Raw genomic sequence first — 8,506 nt, 5'->3', positions numbered from 1 at the left:
TACAGCACACGTAAGTGCACAAACTGTAGATAAGTAAATTCCTGAGTTCACTTCATATTTTCATGAACCCAAACGGCTATAATATTTCATACTGAATTATCTGCACATTTTTATACCTTCAAATGAAGCATATTTGGCATTCAGATTTCTCTTGAACCCAAAAAAGAGAAGACCAGACTCTTCTTGTGTCCTCAATATTCAAAAGTCCTTGAGGACGCCGGCGTTCACAAATTCATTTCTCCCTGATCCTTTAATTCAAATTAACTGCTGTGGAATGTTGCTCTTATGGTAAGAAACATAAAATGCAAGTAAGAACACTTGCGAGTGCTCTCGGAAACTAACTTGTGAATTCAGTGTTCCTATCTTGCTCACTTTTCTTTTTTTTGTGACCAGCTTTTCTCAAATGGAATTTAAGATGACAAACGTGGATATGCAGATGTGTTTGGACTACAGAGGACGATGCAGGCAACGGCAACTACACCGACATACAAGTACAGGCTCAGGAATAATACAGAAAAAGAAATATAACAGATTGGAGAAATATTACTACACTACAAGAGATTCTTATAAGGCAATGGTGGTGGCTTGTATCATCGCAGCCACTTTTACTATTACCTTTGTCTGTCACAGCCAAGATTTTAAAAAATAAAATAAAAGGAAAATGAAGTATGGAAAAGATATCACAATATAGTTTGTACTTCTCATACATTACAAAAGTTGCTAATTCAAGATGGTATTATCATTATTATTATTATCAAATAGCCTTAACAACTGAGACAATGAGTTAAGAAAGAATTGAAAAGAAGTCAATAGAAAGGTGTGAGCATTTCAAATAAAAAATTGATTCTATAAAGCATTTGGAGACCAGTGTCTCAAGTTGTGGGACAGAGGCTCACTCAGAACCAGAGCAGAATCTTTGGCCTGTACAGTTTTAACCAATCAAGTTTGGACCTACATGTAAAATAGGCAGAATTTTTTTCCCCCACATTTAGTCCTACTACTTATAAAACCAACCTATTTCTAATGATTCATTTATCATCAGAAAGGGAGGGAGGCAAACAACAGAACTGAACCTGGAAAGGATGTTAATCTCCTTAGACGTCAGATATTTACACGTGATAAATACAGCATATTAGTTTGTTCTTATTTAATATGTCAATTGCTGTAGTGGACTGCAGCTAAACTCATACAGGGTAAATTGCAAGACCTGCTCTTTTTTTCTCTTCATTATTTCTGATTGGTTATATCAGATATACTGTGTAACTATACAGAATATCCCACATGTAAATAAATGTCACTCTTAAAAATAAATGTTTAATTTACCTGACAACTTCATTCGCTGAGAGGGAAATTGAAATGCTAAAAACAGGCATATAATCCATATATATATATATATATATATATATATATATTTATGTTGTGCATCAGCTTGTTCCTGCTGAAATATTAAAACCAACGACTCCATAATTTATTTCACCAAAATTCAAACTAAGTATTGGTATTTTTGAACACTTGCAGTCTGCCTTAGGATTTGAAATAAAGTCCTATGGTTTTGAACAGTTTTGTCTGTCACAGCAGCAGACAATGCAATGGAGGGGTTAAATCCACTCCTGTGTTCCAGCCTGTTTGCTTGTTCTTCATTCCCGTATTGCATCAAATAAAGATTACATTTGATCTTGAGGGAACACAAATTAAATGTCCTTACTTTCTAATCCTCAAAAACATGTTGACCAGCAACAATAACAGTTTGTGTCCATGCGTCCGTTTCCTATATTGTCAAAGCAGATGCAGATTCCTGCAGAGTCGGAGGGAGCAGAGTGCGGCGCAGCGACACACGGACAAGGTTCGGCAGGATGGGCTTGTTTGCATATCGCCAGCATGAAAGAGTCGATATTAAGCCTGTGTTGGCTGGGAGGCAAGCAAATTGTGCGGGCAGAATTTGAATGTGATTTGCCAGTGCCAAGACTTCCTCATGTGGCCCAGGTATGGCTCAGTGCATCTCTGAAGGCTGCGTATGGAAATCAGCACACTCAAGCTCAGACGGTCGCACGACGAGTGTGTGTGCGCCTGTGTGTGTGCTTGTTTGTGGTGGAGGAGGGGTTGGGGGGGGGGGGTAACGATGGTGATGACTTTATTAGACTGTACTGCACAAAAAAAAGGCTTGACCCTCCTCCTTCCTCTGCAAAACACTCTTTATGTTCCCATATTCCCTCTACCTTATATACTGATTCGTTAAAAAGTAGTTAATTCTTAAATAAGTGGACACAGACACACACACACACACACACACACACACACACACACACACACACACACACACACACACACACACACACACACACACTATTCCAGCATTAAACCCTACCGCTTCGGCTGTAATTCCCTAACTTACTGCCGTCATTTTTACTGAAAAATGAAGGCATGATTGTACTGATCATTTTCAATTTTTACAGTTTACTTTATTTAATTTTCTGTTCGTTTTATCCGACACAATTTCCCTGCAGGAATCGTTCAAGGTGCCATAATGTCACCATGTGCGGTTTCTGTGCCGGGAGCGGTTGGTTGGTTACAAGACGAGGGGGCATGAACACGTCCTCTTCGGGGGCAGACTGCCACAGTGAGAAGAGGGACATCCACCATGAAAAAACTCTCCCAGCCTTGAGCTTCACCTCACACACCTTCATTTGTCACTGTCCCACATCGTTTATGTAATAGGAGCATCTTGGGGCAGTCCACTTCAACGGACATGTGCTGAGTAAAGAGAAAGTGATGTAAGATCTTTATATTCTCTGTGCGGCTCTCTCCGTGTTCCAACACGAGGAGGACAACGACTCTGTGGTCAGAGTTCGCTCTCCTCTCTCAATGGCCTTTTATTCTCGGGCATAAAAGAGAAGCTTTAACTAATACAAAGACGTGGACGGCTTTAGTTACTGTGTGTGTCTGCGCGTCATTACGTCTCCATGGGTCATTTACAATCATACAAGTGAACGTTGCATTGAAAAGGTGCCGAATTGACATGCCAGAAACAGACAGTGGGGGGGGGGGGGGGGGGGGGGGACGTAACTAATGCAGACGCCTGCACACAATTAGGCAACTGACATCCCATCGTGTGAATGGCAGGGGCTTCAACGCTCAACTTGCCAGTGTTTCAACAGACGCAGTGACCAAAGTGACATCTGCATTTAGACGTACGGGAAGGCCGTTGGTAAATACAGGTCGGCAATTGTGGTCGACAGTTAAAGGGATAGTTCAGTGATTTTGAGGTAGGGTCGTATGAGCTACTTATGCATAGTTAATATGTCGCCTCATGGGGATGGTGATCAGCGGTGTCATTTTACGGAGTTTGGAGGAGAAGTGGAAGTAGCGTAAGTCTGAGTCCCACTGTTGCAGAGGGGACCACCGGAAAACATATTTTTCGGCACATTTTTAAATGCTTACCTTAAAAAAAAAAATCCGATGAATTGTACGCTGAAGGATGTACTTTTTTCGCTGCTTCAGTTCTCCGCCAGTCACTTTTTTTTCAAGCGTACTTCGCCCAGGTATTACTGCGCCAACTCGCCACGGTAGCTTTGAGTTGAACATCTGCAGCGGTGCGAGTTGGCGCAGTAAATGCATGGTCGTCTTTCGGTGGTCCCCTCCGCAACAGTGGGACTCGGACTTAAGCTACTTCCATTTCCCCTCCAAACTCCGTTAAATGACATCGCTGATCACCAGCTCCATAAGGTGACACATTAACTATGCATAAGTAACTCATACAACCACCACTTCAAAATCACTGAACTATCCCAGACTCCTCGTTTGCAGGCATGACTGGGAGCGATGGCATTCAGGGGGCAAACACGCTTTGAGATCTTTAATCAATGTTGGCTTGCCAATTTTTTTAATTTCTTGCTGACTCAGTAGTAAAATAAACATATATTTCAGAGCAGGATCTGCAAGCAATGCAAAAAAGTATTATTTAAATTTTTGGCAAACTGGCAAGAGAAAAGCTGTTGCCTTAAAACGCATTTATGGTCTCAATTATTCAAATAACTGTGTGGGTCAAGGCCTTTTTCCAACTCGATGGCCGCACTAGAGAACAACTTGGTCACAACAACGTTTGGGTGCCCCAGCCCCCTGGCGTAAGCGCTTCTTTTTTTTTTCTAGGCCAGCAAAGATTCGGTGCCACTCCGGAAAACCGAGAGCCAGTTCCTCGGTTTGTCGAAGAATTGTCGAAAATTAGGCGCATGGCTCCGGATCCAGCCCTTGAACTGCCTTGGTGGGAAGGGGGTGTCTGTCTGATAAGGCGATTCTAAAGTCATAAATTCTTTTACGACGTCTGTTTGTGTGTGTGTGATGTGACTGACTTCCGGGACACAAGAATAAATACACATGGCGTAGATTAAGGACACTGAAGCGTGGCCTACATATACAGTGCGTGCCAGTTTGATTAGACTACTTATAGACTACTTGTTGGAAAATTACAAGCATGATTTGTATGCCTGAATGTGAGATTTCTGAACGCTTCTAGAAAACTAAAACAAAGAGCGGCGTTATACACAGCTATAGACATCCACCATTACCTGCCCATGAGAAACTGAGACTGCAGCAGCACAGCCCCTGAGTGGACCGAATCGATCGAGGGGCGTGTCTCATTGCTATTAACGCAATTTGAATGTGTAAGAGGAATAATTGTTTTACTTTTTCCTTTCAAAAATGATGCCACTTCAATGCTAATAGTAATAGTAATTCTATTCTGAAATTTGGAATCTATGACAGCAAGCCAAATCCGCTGTAAAAGGCGTCGACACTCGACGCATTTGTCTGCAACGGCGTCACTCCAGCAGTTACAGAGCTTGTTGTTCCTTTTTTATCAAGACTAAGGCCGAAGCTAGTCGCTTTGGCTGTTGTCATCGTCCCGCCCGTGGCCCCACTGACACCCCGACGGAGACGCTTTCCTCTCCTGCCCCAGTCGCTGCCTCCACATGCTGATACACACCGATTCAACACGGAGCTCATCGGAGCTCCCGACGGGACCCAGTCACGGTACGCTGCCATTGCACCGTGCGTGCCTGGCTTTGGTTGACGCAACTTGGAAAGATAGCCTCACCAATCAAGAATGATGCAGTTTCTACCGCTGCTCGCTTACAGTAAATTGGCAGATTTCAAGGGCAACGCTCACATTTGGGAAAAATGATCTTATATCTTATATGTCCCATGAAATGACCGACACCAACGAAGCCTTCCCAAAAAGGGCAACTGGACTTGGCTATGGATCCTTGGATAACTATGACCAGGATGAATAAGAAGTTGTGATTATTGTAATAAGGAAATACTACACTTTCAGGGGTTTTAAAAGGTATCGAAAATGAATGGCGCTCTATGTCGTAGAGGAATTGGCTGCAGCAGACTTGTTATCGGAATCATTTTTTCATTGTTTTTTCGGGTTTGAGGACATTTCGGCGTCTATTGAATATCGATAGCCTTGTCTTCGATGTGGAAGAGTGTTTAGAGTGACTGCCAAAAGGCCCATGTGGAGCCAGACCTAAAACCGATGTGTACATGACACTTCATTTTAAAAATCCACACCTGAAGTCATATGGCTGGCCATCTTGCAGTTGAGTTAGCCACCTGCGCTCTGAAAGTGGGTCTGTTTGCCTACAGCCGACCGCGCGTCAGCTCTTCCTTCCACAAATGAAGATCGCCAGCGCAGGACCTACAGGGACCACGCGGTTGTGAGACTCCTTGACAACGCCGCGCATCGGCGCGGCGGCTGCGATCTCTTTGCCACATGCGCTGAAGTTACAAATCGCTTCGTGGACATTTTCTTGACAAACGCTGCGATGGAGAAATTTCAATTTTTTTTGCAATTCTCCCCTTCCTCATCCAATTGTATTTGTCCCTTTGTCTTTCACGCAGCGCCATTCGTTACCTGAGCGGTTAGCGGCCTGCATGTCTATGGAGTGGACATGCCGATGCTGAACAGAAAACCAAACAGTGAATGCTGCTGTGTGAAAGCCTTTTGACAGGCAGGTAATGGAAAAGTGAAAAGCCAGTCTTGCTTGTGCACGCAGACGTCTAAAGCAGATATCTCTGACTCTCTCTCGCTCTCTGTGTGTGTGTGTGTGTGTGTGTGTGTGTGTGTGTTTCTGAGGCAACAATAGGAGGTTTGTCTGCGGCCTGTACACAGCCGAGGACAATGTCAGCTGGCAGGTGTGCGTGGATCAAACTTTGCATAGGCAGCCTCCTGGAAGGCCCTCTTTCTGTCTCTCTATACTCCCTGTCCACCCCAATCCTCCCGCCACACCCCTGCCTCCAGCGCGGGGCCAGTTTCTGGGAGATCACCGCCGTCGCCGTTCCTGCGGGGCATTGTGTCAGCGTTCTTTTGTGAGGTCAGGATGTGCCCTGGCGCTTTGTGTCTCTCTCCGCACACACCGCGTTCGGCTATTTACAGATTGGCTTTGCAAGCACTCGAGGGGAGCAGAGACAGGGGGGGGGGGGGGGGCGCAGGCGGTCAATGGATCAACCATGGATCGTTGGTCCACAAAACAAGCCAAAATGTAAACAAGGAGAAGAGATTTCCAAAAAAAAAAAAGGTACCCCTTAATTGTGTTGCCCAACAGAATGTCAACTGTGGCTGCGCTGTTTGGTTTGGGAGACAAATGAAGTGGGAAGAGACGGGACGGGACAAAAGCGGAGCAGTTTAGAGGAGATTGTGCTTACACTGTATCTGGGCCCACTTGTCTGCCTGGATCGCTTCTCTGCCAGCAGGTCTTTGACCGTATGCTTGACTCGGACGCCTTGGTACACCCGCTTCGAATAGTCTGGAGAGAAGGAGAGAAGGTTTGTGAAAACACATCCGGAAAAGAAGAAAAAAAAACACAACACAACTCCGTCCAAATTTTCAACCATCCCCACAAATGTGTGTTCATTTGAATGTTTCACAGTTTTATGCATATAGGCGAATGACTCTTTGGGATTGGTGTGTAAATGTCAGGGAAATTGCCTTTGGTTTGGTCGATGCAAATGCACAGCTAAAAAAAGATGCAATTTACTACAAACACATCTCGCAGGGGTGGAGGAAGACAGCAGCGTTCACGGTGAGAATCAAACGGGTAAAATAAAGAGCACGCACGCAACGTAACAGCAGCTCATTTGGTGCAATATCACACAAATCTCAAATGCGAGGGCTGATGTGATTCGGGGGACATTCCTGGGAAGCAGAAGCATAAATTTAAATGCAAACTTTATTATGCAGACGGATATTGCATGCAAAAAACTTTATGTAAAAGATCCCAGATTTTCGAACGGATCTGTTTGATAAGCCCCGACCTTACTTGGCCAGGGAGCTCCTTGAAAATGTGAAAGACTGAAAGTGAAACGAAATATATCCGCCTATGAGGAGTACTCCATATCAAATTTGTGTAATGAATGACATTAATTAGCATAAAGATGCTTGCAGCTTTTAAACATCAAACACAAGTGGGGTTTTTTATAATTAGAAAACACAGTTTTAGTAGGGTTTTTTTAGCAGTTTCGTCCTTGCTAATACATTTCTTGTTCCATTGGTACTAAACTCACCTGCGACGAATCGGCATCAGCAAAGGAAGCCATTGCTTTAAAGTGCACAATAACCAAATAATTGCCAGAAATACAAATGAATCTGTCACACACTTTAACGTCTTCACGTGCAATTCTTTCATGAAATCGACATTACATGCATTTTCAACAACAGGAGTGACGGCGTTTAGGTCTTTAAATGAAGGAGTGTGCCTCACCTGTGTCCATGATGCTGTTGAGCAGTCTGATACACACACACACACACGCACACACTCCCGCGCTCACTCACACCAACCCACACATATACACTAACATACACGCACACACACAAACAAACACAGAGACAGGCCTCTCTGTTCTGCCGCTGCTGTATTTGCCTACAGTAGTTGAATCCCAGTGTGCAGCACCATACTGAGTGGCGTGCCACGATTGGGGGCTTTAACCAGGCTGTCAGGAGGGCAGGGACACATGGAACATGCCACCTCACACTGCAGTCATGAGGAGGCAGCTTTTCAAAATGACCTTTATCTATTTGTTTAAATGCAAATGTTTGGTAGGGACGTTTTTTAGACTATTTGCATCCGCAGTCAAGATTAGGGGTTGGAAGCATCGGGCGCATGGAAGAGGGAACGGGAAGCGGCATGTCACTCCTGTCCGAGCCCCCACTCATCACTCAAACTTAGAGAGAATATATTGCTGGCACGTTTGCAGCTGCAGGTTGTCTCACTGCTGGCTGGGGGGGATAGCTTTTTTTCTTCAGTTTGTGCTGCCGCAGTTTTGGAACATCTGAATCCCAAAGAAGTAACAGCTCAGGATGTACCCATGCATCTTCTTGTACCTGCGCGTTGTGGGTTTGCCTCAGACAGTTGATTGATTTGTCTTTGGCATGAGAGAAAAGTGTTGATTAATTGGCTACTCAAGTTGACTGACACAAAGCGCCCAACAGACTTATCAATTGTATCTTTTC

The 8,506-nt window shown here is 44.3% G+C and overlaps 1 protein-coding gene across 1 annotated transcript in view; it reads right to left on the bottom strand.

Annotated features, from left to right (window-relative positions):
* LOC118299595 (uncharacterized protein C11orf53 homolog) overlaps positions 1–8,015 on the bottom strand; it is a 13,032-nt gene extending 5,017 nt beyond the window's left edge. Inside the window, exons 1-2 of the mRNA XM_035623435.2 lie at positions 7,758–8,015; positions 6,703–6,803 (exon numbers count right to left, since the gene is read on the bottom strand). Coding sequence (XP_035479328.1) covers positions 6,703–6,803; positions 7,758–7,767 — 111 coding nt within the window. The 5' untranslated portion in view covers positions 7,768–8,015. The remainder of the gene's footprint in view (positions 1–6,702; positions 6,804–7,757) is intronic.
* Between the last annotated feature and the right edge of the window lie 491 nt (positions 8,016–8,506).

Source organism: Scophthalmus maximus, chromosome 11, assembly GCF_022379125.1.
Source record: "Scophthalmus maximus strain ysfricsl-2021 chromosome 11, ASM2237912v1, whole genome shotgun sequence".
Taxonomy (NCBI): Eukaryota; Metazoa; Chordata; class Actinopteri; order Pleuronectiformes; family Scophthalmidae; genus Scophthalmus; species Scophthalmus maximus.
The sequence above is the reverse complement of the archived record's forward strand: the minus strand, read 5'-3'. Positions and strand labels throughout refer to the sequence as shown.